Genomic DNA, 18,064 nt, shown 5'->3' on the forward strand with positions numbered 1-18,064 from the left:
AATATAATTCTTTTCTTTTTTTACTTTACTTTAAATCACATCAAAATGCAATTAAAATCATGACAAAATGTATTAGTAATATCTTTTAGTAAAATAATCTTTCATTTTAATTTTTTAAAAAATTACTATTAAAATATATTGCCCATATGTAAAAGAAATATATTGTCTATTATTTGTCCTTTTCTAACTCTCGAACAAAAGAAGGAAAAAATAGAAAGAAAAAAAAAACAGTGAGACACGTGTCAGAATTCACTGCTGCGTCTCCTGCGGCTTCATTAGCCCTATTCAGATTCAGTTGCTCATAGCGTTTCTCCAAACTACTGAACCAAACTCGGTGACAAAATTAGGGTTTTGCAGTGATGGCACTGTGCAACCGCGTCAGATCGAGAATCTCTCTCTTCAACAGCGCCGGATTTCTCACTTCTCAGCGATCCACTCTTCAACGATCCCTCGTTGCCCCTTCCATTCCCCTCGTAAGAAGCGAAAATTCCAAACGCAAACGAATCTGAATCCCTCTCTCTTTTTTCTTTTTTTTTCCCCTCTGATTTCTCTTCCACGCCCTCAATCCGTGTTAAATTTTGAAGCCTACGATTTATTATTGCTCTGCATTATTGATTTCTGCATAACTTGTTCCCATTTCATCTTGTGCAGGCCTCCAGAGATTACGCCAGCGTGCCAGGGCAAAAGAATGACAAAGTCAAGGTAATGGAATGCAGTGGTCTTGAATTGTGCTCTGTTTCATGTGATTCGTTGGAGATAAGAAGATATGTGAAAAACGGTGTACATTTGATTGAAATTGAATGAAACTGCAGGGACTAAATTCGATGTGTTATCGGTTCAATAGTTTGTTAAGTGGGGTGGTTATATTTAGCGGAAGGGGCTGGTTCCTGCAAGGTTTGATTTTTTTGTTTGGTGAGGTGTCCACATTTATTGTCTGATGGTGTCTCGAACCGGGTTTTTTTTTCTTTTCTGAAGGATGATACCTGTGGTGAACCAAAAGAATATTCTTCTTTCGTCGTTTAGTGTATTTCACTAGGACTGATTGAATGTTTGTAAAAAGTTTTTCTTTCCTGTTTTGATTGTTGTTATGGATGGCTTGATCTGTTTTTTCTTTGTCGGGTTTGTTTTTGTTGCTTTTAGGTCCCCCTGGCTTTGTTTGGGGTTTCAGGAAACTATGCCTCTGCTTTGTATATTGCATCTGTGAAGGCTAAAGCTGTGGAAAAGGTTGAATCTGAGCTTCTGCAATTTGTCGAGGCAGTAAAGGGTAGTGCCAAATTTTCGCTGTTTATGAAGGACTTGTCTGTGGCTAAGAATGTTAGAGTAAAAGCCTTCCAGGATATTTGCGGTGCAGCTAAGTTTTCGGATGTTACAAAGAACTTCCTTGGTATGAAAAGCGTCATATTGTAGTATGTTTTTACAAAGTTACATTCCATGTACATTGCTATCCTTCTGGTTTTGACGGCTTGAGTGAGACAAATTATTTGTTTATTTACTGTCGTTGGCATCTATTTCCACCTTTTGGCTAAGAAGATTTAATTTAATGTAAATTGTAAACATTTATTCGCATTCAATTAATTTTACCTAGATCACAATCATTATTCTCGTGCATTTTGGTTGGAGTGGAATACCCAAATTTTTCTAGATTGCATCTTTAGCCCCATGTATAATTCTTTGAGAGAGTTTATTGGTCATATGTAGAGATTGGACAGCTTTCTTGCATTTAGAGCCTGGGCTCTTGGTTTTCTATTAGTTTCATTAATTTGAAAAATTGATTGCATTCTTTTTTCCTCTCTTAGACCTGCAAGACATTCTTCTATTGTTTCCTCTCGCATTCTTGTTTCCTCTCTTAACCCTACAAGACATTCTTCTATTGTTGCACCAGAAAAAGAATTTCCTTCAAACAAGAGAAAGCAAGTTTTTGTTTGCACTGATGGTCCCTCAAGCATGCAAGCAATTTCTAGAATTTAATTTTGAGCTTACATTTTCATACAACTTTTCAATTAAATTTCTCTTAGGAATTTTTTGTTGTTTAGCATTTAATGGCTCATCAAATTAATACTTGTGTAACTTAGGCATATCACTGCAATGTTTGACCTATTTTTGGGTTAATCCCTGGACACGGGTTTTACATAATACTTAATATAATAAAGCAGCAGAGTTATCTGCTTGGATCTTTAATCCACGAGTTGGCATGACACATGTGAATTTGCTTCTGACTTTAGAACATTAATCTTGAAAGTAGCAAAACTTTTTTCTCTCGTAACTACACATTCACATAATACTGTACTTAATTTCCCTTTAATCATTTTTAGCTATTCTGCTTGAATTTTCTCCCTTCTTCTATATGTCTGTATTTGATTTTGGACATGTAATGTGAGTTAATTATTGGAGGCAATCCTGCTCTTGTACTACTACAACTACTACTATTATTATTATTTCAATTGTAATCATTTTCATGTTACTGTAGCACCTACCTCAGCTTATTGTTAAATGTTCACATCTCAGTGGATTTTGTATTTGTATCTTCATTTTATTTTATTTCCCTTGATTAGAAATTAAACTCAATGTATAGCTCCTTATCACCCAATTAGCTCCTATTTTGCTTTCAGTAATCTGGAGCTTAACTGTTAATTGACTATCTATATGAGTCACCTGAATTTAAAGCTCTCTTTAGCTTTGTCAGTCTGCAAATTATAAATTTGTTTCAACATTGTCTAGAATAATACTGTTAATAATTTGCCTTTGGGAGCATTACATAAAATAGAAAAGGGCTGAGTTATATGGTAGTGAAAAGAAATCTGGCACCATACACCATGGGTGATTAATCTTTCACCTTCACTGTAGTAGGTCGTGACCATTTGCCCTAGTCTGTTTGCAGTGTTTCCGAAGTCTATAACCATGAAATTCCCTAGATCAAATCCAAGCTGTCAATTTCAAAGATAAAACCAGATACATCATCTGTGACAGGCCCCAAATTAGCACACAAGTCACATTTTTCACTTGTCAACATGTGATGGCCATCTTCCAGCCTTTTGCTGGTCTCTGGTGTATCTTGTACTGGTAATTCTCCTATAAATGTGTATTTGTGTTGCTGAAAGTTAGAAATAAGGGATAATTATGACAAGACTATAACCTCTCAGAGTAAGTGCTTCACAGAGAAGAAACACTCTGCCTAAGCCTTTGACAGAAGAGTAAAAGCAATGACAATGCTGAGATAACCCCTCACCTTCGGTAAACCCCACTATAACTGTTACCCTTTTCAATAATAGCAATCATGCCTCAAAATAAGGAAAAATATACAGAATAAGAAGTCATGCTTCTTTCTTAATCCGCTTTCGTATTCTCCTAGTGTAGACTCTCCAAACATTAGGCCGCTTACCTGTTCCACAAATTGGGACCTATTAGAGTCGTCTGAATTCAATGCTTGTAGTGTACTTAGCTTTGGCTTTGTGAATTATAAATTTGTTTGGTCATCTAGAATAATACCGTTAACAAATTTTGCCTTTGGGAGTTACATAAAAAGGTCTGAAAGTATTACAATTTAACTTAGCATGACAATCAATGTTGTCAAACTCACATGCCAACTCATTTGACAATCCAAGTTTTTTCCTCCTGTGAGTTGTCAAATAGCGGGCATTGTGGCACTTGTGCTATCATGCAATTGTGTTGTGGGTTTCAGCAGAAACACAATTGCAATGTTGTCACGTTGTGGAGTCAGCAATAAAGGCAATTGTCTTTACAAGTTGCAGCTTTGTCTTTTGTCATGGGTGTTGCGTCACCAGCTGGGCTGCTTCATGCTGCTGTGCTGCCGGTTGGGTCTGGCAAGTGGGTGGAGGACACACTGCATCAACTAGGGTTCAGTGGTCAGGTGTCATGGGCTTTTGGTTCAGGCTATGGTGGGCCTTGTGGGTTGCCCAACTAAAATGACTTTTTTTATTTCATATGCCACGTCTGTCTGCTATTTATTTATTTATTTATTTTTTTCTGTTTAGTCTTAATAGTCAGTTTGGCTGGCTTGGTTTTTAAACTAAAAGCCCAATAGGCGTCCTAGAGATTTCTTTTATTTCCCCATGTCACTCTTTTTCATTCTTCACGAAGTTTGCATTTCCTTGCCTCTCAAGAAGATAACTTTCACTCAACCTCCTCTGTTTTCCCTCCATCAAGTCAGCTTTTAGCTTAAATTCACTCTTTTATTTCAGTTCCTTGCCTATAGCTTAATTTAATATATATACACACACAGAGATAACACATAGGTATGTGTTATATAGTTATACATTATATTCCATCCACTCTACTATTTGTCCGCAACATTATTTGCAATATGATGTAGGAGATTTTAACTTTTTGTGCTTCTGTGATCTGCTACTGACAACACTGTCGCAGTCATAGGTGGAGTGGTACAGATCATTCCTCCTAGGCAAGGTTGTCAATCTCGAGAGTTTACATAATCTCGTGGAGGCTCCGTAAACTCATCGTAAACTCGTAAGAGATTACTTAATAAAAAATAAATAATTAATTAATTAAAAATAACATAATAATTGAATATTTTAACTCTATATTAAATAGTAAAATAGCAAATTACATTAATAATAAATGTTCTTAAAACAAGTTCTTAACAAAACTTCACACAAATGACAAAACACAAGTTCTTAAAAATAGACAAATAAAAAAATAAGTAAAATTTAAAAACCCTAACCAAGTTCGCACAAAAGTGAGTCGCGCACGGAGAAGAAGAACAGCGAAGGCGGAGACGCGGAGGAGAAAGAGACGCGTGGAGGAGAGGTGCGCGGAGGAAGCAAGGCGCACGGAGGAGTCGAGGCACGCGCGGAGGAGACGAGGAAACGCGGAGGAGGAGCCGCGGAGGAGAGGAGGCGCATGGAGGAGGAGCCGCGGAGGAAGAGACGACCAGGAGAGGAAATGAAGAGGAGAGGAGACGAGGCTAAATGAGTGCCCTAACACACAAAACATGCGTTTTGTGTAAGTGAAAAAAAAAAGTTGATCTCTTAATATCGGAAGTGATCTTGCGAGATTACCGAGATTACTCCGAGATTACTTAAAAACGAGTTTACCTCCGAGTTGTACAGGTAAGCTGTCCTAAACTCGTAAACTCGTAAACTCGTACAAGTTTACGAGTTATCACTAGAGATTGACAACCATGCTCCTAGGCACTGAATCATTGGAGTGGTGTGCAAAACATGTGCCACAGATGTGAATAGGGAAGGTTGGGGTGGAAACCTGTTTTGCACACACTTCCATCTATGTTTGCAGTTTTTGCTTCACTCTCTGAGCTTGTCCTTCTCTGTGGCTCTGTGCCTGTCTCTTTTTTCTTCTCTGGTTGTGTTGTTGCTGCATTCTTCAAGGTGACATGTCATGGTATTTGGATGTTTAAATCTCTTGTTTTGGATGACTGCTAGTTACTTTGCTGTCATTTTAGTATCACTTCAAATGATTGATTTCATTTATCTAAAACTAATTAGAGTCTAACTCTAACTACATTATTTTTCTGATATAAGATTCATCGATTATTTATCTTTTTTGTTGTGAAGTCATTGTTGCTGAGAATGGAAGGCTTAAAAATCTAGACAAAATTGCGAAGAGGTATGCAGAGTTGGCAATGGCATATAAGGGAGAAGTGAAAGCAACTGTGACCACTGTCGTTGTAAGTAGTGTTGCACCTTTGAGAGTATTTTCACAAATTCAAGCTGTAGCTTGCTAAATATTCATTCTGAAGCTAGATAGATGTAGTATATTAGCTTACCTCTACAGACACATGTTTTGTTTCTGAATTTTCTGCTGCTTACAGATCATTGCTGTTTTATTGCTTCATATTTCCTTTTGTAAACCTTCTAAATGCTCATATGCTTATATATTGGTGAGTGCCGGTTGATTTCAAGTTTTTACTAGCATTGGCTTGTGAATGATTAATTGGATGTGATATAAAGATATCTCATTGAACAGTGTGATTTAGTATTCCATTACCTAACAATATTTTTATACAGCCTCTCCCCCCCGAGGAGGAAAAGGCATTGAAGGAGACTCTTCAGGAGATAATAGGTTCTGGAGCGAAGGTTAATCTTGAACAGAAGGTACTAGTGTGATATCTTCCCCCACCCCTCTGATGTGTGTGTATATACTTTTTTGTTAATTTGGGATATTTACTTTTTGGATTTTCAGATTGATCCAAGCATACTTGGTGGTCTTGTGCTGGAATTTAACCAGAAGGTCTTTGACATGTCTATTAAGACCAGGGCACAACAGATGGAGAGGGTCCTCCGAGAGCCCGTATCCATTGCCAACATCTAGAAGAAAACAATTTTCTCCTAACATTCTGTGTTATCATGGTTTAAAGAAAGAAATATTTCATTCTTGTTCATTATAAATTGTGTGGATCTAGATTTTTATGGGATGGAATGCCATCATTTTGCAAATAAAGGCAACCTATTTCCTACTTGTTATGCTTCATTGCCATTTTAGTGTATCTGAATGTGTTGATATGGAATTTTGAGGTTTTAATTAATCGGTGTTGCTTCTGTTATAATCTGGATACTTCTATGTGAATGATGCTTCGTAAATACAAAGTAAAGGGAGACGAACTGTATGTAGCCGTTGGATGGGTACTATTAAACGGTATTAGATTAACAGCCAGTTTTTGCTATTATTAAGTATGATGAGGGATAAAGTTATGCTAGGGTAACTTTAAGAGCGGTTATTCTCCGTCAGTAATTTTAAAAGTTATTCTTAATCTTAATCATTTATTTTTTTCTCAATCCATCCGTTTTAATTAATGACTCATGTTAGATCGAGAGAAATTAAACAATAGAAATGAATAATTGTTTTTATAATGTTAATCTTAAATTTTTGTTGGACTTGAATATTCTTTAAAGTGAGCTGTAAAAATTGAGAAATTGTGTATTCACCGTTAGTTTGAAGTTTGTTAAGTTCGTAAGTTTTAAAAGTTATGTAATTTTAATTAATGATGAATGCATCTTTACTCATAATTTATACATATTGTTTTAGAGGAGATAAATTCCTATATTTATATAGCTTGGTTATTCCAAAGAATGATACAAGATAGCATGTGGTAGGTTTGAAGAGCATATCACCGTTCATTGAAGGGTCTCCTGTATTATTTTCTATTTATTTTATTTTTCCATTCCCTTTTCAATATGGATCCTCGAAAATAGCCATAAACATTTTATTCAGAGGATTGCGTGTCTTGAATGAAAATAGAGGATCATAGGATAGTTTGGGATTTGTGAAGATGTGAGATAGTGTAATGATGCTAGAAAAATGCTACTTCGTTCGAAAGAATTAACTGAAAAATCATTCGAATTATAAAAGGTTGATATTTGCATTCATTAGTTGACAAATGTATCTCTATTTCAAAATCTGACATTAGTGCAAGGGTCCATTTGTGCTGCAAAATGGAAGAGAATACAATACGTTGTTGCATAAAAATAATGTATATAAAGAAAACAACTTCTTCCCTCCAATAATTCCTTCTAAATATTTTTCCCCAAAATGACCCTTGAATAACTCTCTCTTATATATTTCTTCCCTCCAATAATTCCCCCTTATATATAATATTTCTATGTCACCGAAAATATTTAATATATATATATATATATATATATATATATATATATATATATTTTGTAATAGTATACACCCTCTCGGTCAGAATATAGGCCGAATAGGCCGCCCGAACCGACAAAGCACACATCATGACACCCCCTCGGTTTGGGACTTGGCCGAATACACCAAAGGAGTAGCCCAAGGCTCACCTCGACAAGTGAAGATGAACAAACACCCATTCGGCTCCAGGCTGGGCCGAACACCCATTCGGCTCTAGGCTGGGCCGAGCACCCATTCGGCTCTTGGCTAGGCCGAATATCTTTTCAGCTTCAAGCTTGATCGAAGGAAGGAACAGCCAGGTACCTCGGTCGTAGGCCTAGCCGAAGACCTCTTCGGCTTTGGTTTTGGCCGAACACTCTTTCGGCTCTGGTTTTGGCCGAATACCCCTTAGGCCTTGAACCTGGCCGAGGACACTTCAGAAGGACAATTCATGTTATTAGCAAGGTAAAGCAACGTTTGTTAGTTCTAATCAACAGAAATTAACGTTAATTAAGATCATTACCCATCTCCCAACACAGAAGGCCCACCAGGCCCAAACATGTCACTATAAATACACAGGTGATGGGACATAAAGGAGGTACGTTATCATCCAATATAAGCACTTATTGCTCTATACCGAATACTCACTTGATCGTTGGAGTGCCTTTGCAGGTACCCTCCCCACCTCTCGAGGACAGTATTCGGTCGGTACGAGGACTCAGAAGACCAAGAAGGAAGAACGATAAGAGGAGTGTTTCTACGCAGGAACATTTTGGCGCCCACCGTGGGGCCGAAAACCAAAAACGGTTCTCGACCCGGAAGCAAGATGGTGACAACCAGGAGTCAACAAGAGAATGTAGCCGACCACCCCTTCGGGATGCCACGCGACACCATTAGACGACACACTAATCAGAACGAGGAAGGAATGGAAGAATCGTATGTGGACCGATCCCAACAACCCAACCCGTCGTCAGCCATCGAGCAGCTGAAGGCTGAAATGATGGAACTCAGGAAGCTCCGAGAAAAGGATGCCCACGAGTTATCGATCCTTAGAAGAGAGAATGCCGAGCTCAGAAGTGACAACAGGTCGTGGCACCCTTCTCATGACACCCCCAACACCCAATCCACTCGGGACCATGGGGAGTCGTCAGGGTGGTACAAAGAAACGAAGGCCCCTCAGCCACCTGGTGGAGGGACGACAACAACCATGGATCAGCAGAGGAAGCATGGGAGGACACCATTCACCTCGGATATTGCCGGAGCCCGATTGCCCGACAATTGGAAGAATTTGACCTTAGAAAGATACGATGGAACCGCCGATCCCGAAGAACACCTCGATGCGTTTGTTACTCAAGTCGGTTTGTACACCGATGACGACGCGATCATGTGTAAAATTTTCCCCACCTCTTTAAAGGGACCGGCCCTAAATTGGTTCACAAGACTCCCACCAGGGTCGGTAGACTCTTTCACAACCTTGTCCTCCCGATTCGTAATACAGTTCACCACAAGTCGACCTCATCAGCTCACTTCAATTGCATTGGTCAATATCCGCCAAGAAAAGAAAGAACCCCTAAGAACCTTCATGGAACGGTTCGGAAGAATGACCCTTTCAATCCGAGACCTCGATCCGGCGGTAGCCATGCATCACCTCATCACGGCGTTGAGACCGGGCCCTTTTGTAAACAACCTATGCAAGAAGCCGCCCCGAGATTTGGACGACCTTCGACAAAGAGCTACTAAGTATATGCAAATGGAAGAATTGGCTGAGTTCAGAAATCAGAACCGGGCCGACCTTCTCCCGGGAAAGAAAGAAGCTGAAAAGGAGCATCTTCCAAGGCCTCGTCCCCGAGACGTACTTGATCGAGATAGAACCAACAGGGGTCCCCGGTATGCACATTACACGCCACTCAACACCAGTAGGACCAAGGTGTTAGAGCAGGCATTGGCCATAGAGATCCTCGCGGTGCCCCGCCGCGCTATGACCCCACCCCACGCAGACAAAACCAAAACATGCTAGTTCCACAGGAACCGAGGATACACCACAAAGGAATGCACGGCCCTCCGAGACCGCATTGAAGATCTCATCAAGTCCGGTCATCTACAAAACTTCACCTAACCCTCAAGTAGGAAGAGGTACGACAACTTCCATGATAAGAGGGAGTCCGGAAGGGGGAACCGTGAAAGGGCACCTCCGAGGCACAGGTCCAGGGAACGGAGCAGGACCCTAGAGAGAAACGATAGGCAACAAGATCGAAATCAACCTAGGAGGGTCATAAACACAATTGCCAGAGGATTTGCAGGGGTGGAAGCACATCTTCCGCACGAAAGAGACACCTAAGAGCAATCAGATCAGTCAACGCAGTAACGCGGGTAGGATCGATCCATATGCCGCCAATTACCTTCACCGACAAGGACTTCAAGGGGGTTGACCCGGTGCAGGACGACCCCATGGTCATCAGTGTAAAGATCAACAATTGTATTTTAAAGAAAACGCTGGTGGATCAGGGAAGTTCAACCAATATCTTGTATTGGAAAACCTTTCAACAGCTAGGTATACCCGAACACGAGTTGACACCTTATAACGAGCCCCTGGTTGGATTTTCAGGTGAAAGAGTGGATACCCGAGGGACGATAGACCTATACACCTACTTCGGAGATGACCAGCCAAGGCGAAGGATTAAGGTACGATACGTGGTGGTGAATGCTAACACCTCGTACAACATCTTGTTGGGCCGACCTTCCCTGAACAAGCTCCGGGCTATCGTCTCCACTCCCCACCTGGCTATGAAGTTCCCCTTGGAAGAAGGCATGGTTATCACACTGCATGCCGATCAAAAGACGGCTCGTGAATGTTACTTCGCTAGCTTAAAAGTGCAACCAACTCCGAAGCCGAGACGAGAAGTCAACGCCATAGGAGACGTCCGTCTCCAAGATCCGGTCATAGACTTGGAGCTCGACCCACGAATTGAAGACGAGCACCGAGTCGAACCAATCGAGACGACAATCCCTTTTCAACTCGGAAGAAGCGAGGAACAGGTCACGTACCTGAGTTCTCAACTGACGGAGGATGAAGCAAGAGAAATTAGCCAAATCCTTTTGAGATACTCGGATCTATTTGCCTGGACGGCGGCCGACATGCCCGGTATCGACCCAAGTTTTCACTGCCATCGGCTCGCCGTGTGCCGAGATGCCAAGCCCGTCGCCCAGAAGAAAAGAAAAATGGGAGGAGAGAGGGCTCAGGCGGTAAGAGAAGAGACGGATAAAATGTTGCAAGCCGGATTCATCCGAGAAGTTAAATATTCGACTTGGTTAGCCAACGTGGTTATGGTCAAGAAGGCAAGCGGAAAGTGGCGGATGTGTACCGACTACACAGATTTGAACAAGGCATGCCCGAAGGATGCCTATCCCTTACCACACATTGATGCGCTTGTCGACGGGGCGGCAGGCCATCAAAGATTAAGCTTCCTAGATGCTTACTCGGGATACAATCAAATACCCATGTACCCACCCGATGAAGACAAGACCGTGTTTATCACTGATTCGGCAAATTATTGCTACAGGGTGATGCCATTCGGCTTGCGAAACGCTGGAGCAACTTACCAGCGTCTCATGGACAAGATCTTCCGTCGACAGATCGGATCTTGTATGGAGGTATACGTTGATGATATGGTGATTAAGTCGGCATCTCCAGATGACCACTTGAGAGATCTCACCAACATTTTCAACGAAGTAAGGTGACATCATATGCGGTTGAACCCGGCCAAGTGCACCTTTGGAGTCGCCGGGGGAAAATTCTTAGGTTTCATGCTATCCAAGAGAGGCATAGAGGCGAATCCCGACAAGTGTCAGGCAATCATCAGCATGAGAAGCCCCCGCAACGTAAAGGAAGTCCAACGGCTAGCTGGCCGTATCGCCTCCCTGGCTCGTTTCTTGCCGTGCATGGCGGAAAGGTCAAGGCCGATAATGTCTTTGTTAAAAAAGGCAAGAAAATTCCAATGGACGGAGGAGTGTGAGTCTTCGTTCCAGGACTTCAAGAAAAGGTTGGCGGCCCCGCCCCTATTAGCCAAACCAAACCCCCTTCTAGAGATGATCGTCTATATCTCCGTGTCAGATAAAGCTATCAGCACGGTCTTAGTACAAGAGAAAACGGAACAAATACCGGTATATTTCATCAGCCGAGTTCTACAAGAAGCAGAGACCAGATATCAGCATCTTGAGAAAACAGTCCTAGCTCTCGTACACATGGCCCGTCGTCTTCGGCACTACTTCCAAAGCCACAAAATAGTTGTCAGGACGGACTCCCCCATCGTCAAGGTCTTGCGGAAGCTTGAACTGGCAGGGCGTATGGTTTCTTGGTCGGTAGAATTGTCGCAATTCAAAATTCGTTTTGAACCAAGAGGTCCCATCAAGGCACAAAGTATGGCCGACTTCATAAACGAATTCACCCCTGAGGCACCGCCTGAACCGCACGTCTGGACGTTGCATGTGGATGGGTCATCGAATCTGCAGGGTAGTGGGGCCGGAATCATACTCGAGGGCCCTGGTAAAGTAGTAATTGAACAGTCATTACGGTTCGGTTTTAAGACCTCCAATAACCAAGCCGAGTACGAAGCCCTCCTGGCCGGACTGCGATTGGCAAGCGAATTAGGTGTCGGCAGGATCAAATGCTGGAGTGACTCACAAGTTGTAACGGGACAAGTCAACGGCACTTTCCAAATCAAAGAGCCGACTTTGCTTTTATACTTCCATAAGTTCCAAAAGCTAAAAGACAACTTCCAAGAAGTCAAAATTGAGCACACGCCTCGGGAACTGAATGTGAGAGCCGACCAACTGGCCAGATTGGCAAGCAGCAAAAAGACAAGCCACTTGCGCAGCATCATACAACAAGAACTACAGGCACCTAGTATAGGGGAGGCTGAGTGTTTACAGCTCCAGCAGGGGGAAGACACTTGGATGACCGGAATTGTCAAATACCTGGAAACTGGGTCATTGCCGACGGACCCCTTGGAGGCAAAGAAGATGAGAACCACGGCGGCATGATACACCCTCATCGCTGGAGACTTATACAAGAGAGGAATCTCGTCACCATTGTTGAAATGCTTGCCACCCGAACAGGCGCACTACGTGATTCGAGAAATCCACGAAGGCATATGTGGAACTCACTCGGGAAGCCGCACTCTCTCAACAAAGGTCATCCGAGCCGGATACTATTGGCCAACACTAGTAGCAGACTGTGTCAAGTTTGTACAGCAGTGTAAACCCTGTCAGCAACATGGGCCTTTGACACATCAACCACCAGAAGAGTTGCACTCCATTATCACCCCTTGGCCATTCTCTACCTGGGGCATGGATATCTTGGGACCCTTCCCACCCGCGAAGGGCCAACTTAAGTTTCTCATTGTGGCCATTGATCATTTCACTAAATGGATCGAGGCGGAGGCAGTGGCCACCATCACGGCCAATAATATGCAGAAATGTTTCTGGAAAAATGTTATAACTCGCTTCGGAATCCCATACGCTCTGATCACAGATAACGGCCTACAATTTACCGATCACCGCTTTAATGACTTTCTTTCTAGGCTGGGGATTAAGCATAAGATGACTTCAGTAGAGCACCCACAATCGAATGGGCAAGCGGCAAATAAGGTCGTACTTAAGGAGCTAAAGCGACGACTCGGCCAGGCCAAGGGGACATGGCCCGATTGCCTACCAGAAATCCTGTGGGCATACCGTTGCACCCCGCAAACCTCAACTAGAGAGACCCCTTTCCGGTTGACTTATGGCACAGATGCCATGATCCCAGTGGAAGTCGGAGAACCCTCCTTGAGACGGACACAGTTTGGCGAAGAAGCCAATGGCCAAGCACTCAACATAGAGCTGGACTTAGTCGACGAAGCTCGTGATCAAGCACTCATCAATATGGAGGCTTGTCGAACCAGGATAAGTAGGAAGTATCGGATGAAGGTCAAGCCAAGAGGATTTCAGCCCGGGGACTTAGTTTGGCGGGTTACAGGCGAAGCACGTAGGGACAAGACCCAAGGAAAGTTGGCACCAAACTGGAATGGCCCCTATCGTATAATGCACAACTTGCAAAATGGAGCATACAAGTTAGAAGAACTCACAGGGAAAGCCATCCCTCGGACATGGAACGCAACTCACTTAAAGCATTACTATAGCTAGTAAACTCTTATGTAAATTGTTTCGGAGCACTCTTTTTCTTGGTCAGGTTTTTTCCTCCTATAAGAATGTGAAAGAGGTTTTACTGACAAAGGTTTTTAACGAGGCTCCATATCAATGAAACCAGCTCCTTTTTTCAGAAATTACTTGGCAACAATTTAATCATGTCGAATCACTTAACCCTTCCCGAGTGCCTACTACTCGGCCAAAGATGAAATACACTCCCCTCCCGAGTACCTCACTCGGCCGAGGTGGAAAGAATTCCCTCCCGAGCGCACTCGCTCGGCCAAGGATGAATATCTAAATCCCTCCCGAGCACACTCGCTCGGCCAAGGATGAATATCTAATTCCCTCCCGAGCGCACTCGCTCGACCAAGGATGAGTATTTAAGCCCCTCCCGAGTATCTCACTCGGCCGAGGTAGAAAGAATTCCCTCCCGAGCACACTCGCTCGGCCAAGGATGAGCATTTGAATCCCTCCCGAGTACCTCACTCGGCCGAGGTTGAAAGAATTCCCTCCCGAGCACACTCGCTCAGCCAAGGATGAGCATTTGAATCCCTCCCGATTACCTCACTCGGCCGAGGTTGAAAGAATTCCCTCCCGAGCGCACTCGCTCGGCCAAGGATGAATATCTAAATCCCTCCCGAGCACACTCGCTCGGCCAAGGATGAGTATTTAAATCCCTCCCGAGCACACTCGCTCGGTCAAGGATGAGTATTTAAATCCCTCCCGAGTACCTCACTCGGCCGAGGTTGAAAGAATTCCCTCCCGAGCACACTCGCTCGGCCAAGGATGAGCATTTGAATCCCTCCCGAGTACCTCACTCGGCCAAGGTTGAAAGAATTCTCTCCCGAGCGCACTCGCTCGGCCAAGGATGAATATCTAAATCCCTCCCGAGCACACTCGCTCGGCCAAGGATGAGTATTTAAATCCATCCCGAGCACACTCGCTCGGTCAAGGATGAGTATTTAAATCCCTCCCGAGTCCTTCACTCAGTCAAGGTTGAAAACCACTTCCTGAGTACCTCACTCGGCTAAAGTTAAAAGAATTCCCCACCAAACACAACCAAAACAATTCCCCGCCGAGCGCATTCATTCGACCAAGGATAAAACCGATCCCCTCCCGAGTAACACCACTCGTTCACAGGAGACCGCGGCTTAGAACCCACCAACAAAGAGGCCCCAGCCCTCGGCCAATAAAGCGCTTAGCAAATATCTCAACCCTCAAAACAAATTCAAGCCGGTTCGTACGACACGGATTACTCAAAATTGATATAATGCCGAATATACAAAGGCATCGCCAAATCACGATGGAAGGCATAAGAAACAATTCATTAATAGGCTCTAAAGCCAAAAACGGCGCTATTGGCCGAAGGGTACAATGGCGACATGGCACGAATGGCCGACAACTAAACAAAAATGCAGAAGCAAAAAGTATACCCTATATCTATACATCTTGGTCAAAACAGATGTACAAGCAAAAAGTTAAACACCAACATCCATCAATCGGCATGAGTGTCCTCCGTCTCCTCATCTTCATTCACAGTTGCTCTTGGGTCTGTCGCCACCGGCCCAAACGGGCCTCGGCGGTCGCGAAGACGGTCGAGCTCGCTTTTATTTTAGTTTTGAAAATGTATTGGATTATTAGAACGACTTGTTCTCAAACTGAGACCTTGTCGATCTTATCCAATTTATTTATTAAAATGTCTCACCAATCCATATTAATCCCAAGCGGGACCCTCCATGGATTAGTGGTTTTCGTAAAAGGAGGGTTCGTGGAGTCGCCACCAATGTTTTACTCAAAACATTGGAAAAAGGGATAAGGCAATTGATTTTATAAATCAACTTTGGCCATTACAACCAGAGTTGGGTAAGGGAGTCGGTTACGCGTGGGGAAGGTGTTAGCACCCCACAGCGCCCCTTTCGGGTTCCCTATGACAGATTATTTTCTAAAATAACAGCGTAAAATTACTAAATTACCCCTATTTATTATAAGCGATTATAAATTAACTATCTACATGATGACAGTTTAAATATGCACACAGAAAGCAGTAAAAGGAAGGACTTAAGAAGAAACCTCTTGAAGCGTGCTTTTATATATTGAGTAAAACTGGGAAGCTTTTTAACGTTCCCTCGCTCTACAAGCTCGCTCGCTCCTTCCTAAAACTTTTAACTATGGAAATCCGGAGGATTTCCCTTCGACTAGGTTTGATCCTCAAGCAAAATGGCTCGGGGCTCAAGAACTTTGTCGGATCAACTCTCCCAGTGATTTCTAGGGCAGAACACTGCTCAAAAACCCCAGAATACTCAAGGAGAGGGTTAAAACTATCTGAAAAAGTGTCAAATGACGTCCAATTGACGTCATATTTATAGGGAATAGGCGCAATACGGCCTACAGAAGCAATACGGCCGTATTGAAATTTTTGAACTTCAATACGGTCGTATTGAGTTCAATACGGCCGTATTGAAATTCAGAAATTTCAATGCGCCCGTATTGAGTTCACTGTGGCTGTATTGAAGCTTCAATACGGCCGTATTGATTTCAGTACGGCCGTATTGAAGTTTCAGAAACTTCAATACGCCGTATTGAGTTCACTGCGGCCGTATTGAAGCTTCAATACGGCCGTATTAAGTTCAGTACGGCCGTATTGGGCTTCATTCCCTCCACTTCCTTATTTTGAGCTATTCTAAGACCTCTAGACCTACAGAGAACCCTCCTAGGGCCTTCCAGGAGTCCTTCTGGCTGATCTTCCTTCAGTCTTCGAGAGTCTTCAAGCTTTATTTCCGACCCGGACAATTTTAGGGGTCTACAGCTGCCCCCCCTTTACTTAGTCAAACAGTCTTTTTAGTGCATCGATTGACAAGTAAAGGAGTTGACCCAATTGTCCGGGTAATAAGCCAACCTTCTGACTTGTAGTGTCTTCCGGTGGAAAATTGTCGAGTAGCCTCTCCAGATTTTGCTTTGCTTGCTGCCCAAGCTGGAAGCTGTGAATACCGCCTCTCCAGGCTTAGCTTCACTCTTTGTTCGAGCCGGAAGCTAAGTACCCTTGTGACAACGGTAGCAGTGTGAGTTTCGCCTCTCCAGGCTTAGTCTCGCTCTTTGTTCGAGCCGGAAACTAAGCACCTTTGTGACGACGGTGAGCAGTGTGAGTTTCGCCTCTCCAGGCTTAGTCTCGCTCTTTGTTCGAGCCGGAAACTAAGCACCTTTGTGACGACGGTGAGCAGTGTGAGTTTCGCCTCTCCAGGCTTTGCTTTGCTTGCTGCCCAAGCTGGAAGCTGTGAGTACCGCCTCTCCAGGCTTAGCTTCACTCTTTGTTCGAGCCGGAAGCTAAGTACCTTTGTGACGACGGTAAGCAGTGAGTGCCTCCTTTCCAGAGATAGCTTCGCTCATTGCTTGAGCCGGAAGCTGCATACCTCCGTGTTTGTGACGACGGGGTAGCGTGAATATCTCCTTTTCAGGGATTTGTGATGATTTTGTCTCCACAGTCCACGATGCTGCTTCGACGGTTGTTTTTTTTTTATTTTGTGCCACTGAGGGCTGGATAACGCAGGGATCCGTCTAGGGGATGTGCAGTCATTCACAGTTTCCTGTGCTCCAACTTGCATTGCATTGTTGGTACCCTTGGGGAATTTCTGACTCCTTGGGGTATAGACACAGATGCTCTTTCTCTCTGAGTTGAGCGATGCCTTATGTTTGGCTGACGTCCTTTTGACGTTGGTGGAGTATCCCGGTTATCCTTATTCGGGTAACTCTTTTTAACTTTTGGATTTTGTTGCCTCTGTGTAGGCTATTATCCGCCAGGGGATTTTGTCATTGGTTGTGATTAGCCTCTTCTGTTAGGCATATCACCTTGATGTTCAATGATTGGCTGAGAGCCAGATTCCACTTGGGGAATGATTATTGATCTTTTTATGATTTTTCCTTTTGAAGGAGTGCCTCTTATGTAGGCGACTGGGGAATTGAAGTTCAGTGTTCAGCTGAGTGCCGGATTCCGCTTGGGGAATATTTATTGATATTTTTTTGATTTTTTTCTCCTTTTGCAGGGATGCCTCTGAGTAGGCAATTGGGGAATGAGGGATCTTATGTATCCCAGAGTATTATTTAGGAAGCCTCTGCAGGCTTAGCCTCACTCAGCGCTTTGAGTCGGAGAGCTATCTTCCACTGAGGAAGTGTTAAGTCCTTTGACTTGTATATACTGTTTGGATGATCGCACTTCCATTGGGGATTGCGTCGATTTTGCTTTGATAGCTCTTGCTGGGGATTTTGAGTCCAA

General features: G+C 43.3%; 2 protein-coding genes across 3 annotated transcripts; both read left to right on the plus strand.

Annotated features, from left to right (window-relative positions):
* Positions 1–282: 282 nt before the first annotated feature.
* On the plus strand, positions 283–6,517 carry ATP5 (delta subunit of Mt ATP synthase). Of its 2 annotated transcripts, XM_083065231.1 has the most exons (7): positions 283–473; positions 652–702; positions 1,141–1,384; positions 5,547–5,659; positions 5,804–5,872; positions 6,000–6,086; positions 6,175–6,517. In XM_083065231.1, the coding sequence occupies exons 1-7, from the start codon at positions 360–362 to the stop codon at positions 6,301–6,303; spliced, it is 807 nt and encodes a 268-aa protein (XP_082921357.1). In that variant the 5' UTR covers positions 283–359; the 3' UTR covers positions 6,304–6,517. The 2 variants fall into 2 exon arrangements, with proteins under 2 accessions (XP_082921357.1, XP_020233647.1); XM_020378058.3 differs by lacking the exon at positions 5,804–5,872 and having other exon boundaries at positions 285–473.
* Positions 6,518–9,999: 3,482 nt separating this feature from the next.
* LOC145952378 (uncharacterized) lies at positions 10,000–11,352 on the plus strand. Its single transcript, XM_083064730.1, has one exon. The coding sequence runs from the start codon at positions 10,000–10,002 to the stop codon at positions 11,350–11,352; it is 1,353 nt and encodes a 450-aa protein (XP_082920856.1).
* The last annotated feature ends 6,712 nt before the right edge of the window (positions 11,353–18,064 follow it).

Source organism: Cajanus cajan, chromosome 10, assembly GCF_000230855.2.
Source record: "Cajanus cajan strain Asha chromosome 10, NIPB_CcT2T_4, whole genome shotgun sequence".
In the NCBI taxonomy this organism is placed as follows: Eukaryota; Viridiplantae; Streptophyta; class Magnoliopsida; order Fabales; family Fabaceae; genus Cajanus; species Cajanus cajan.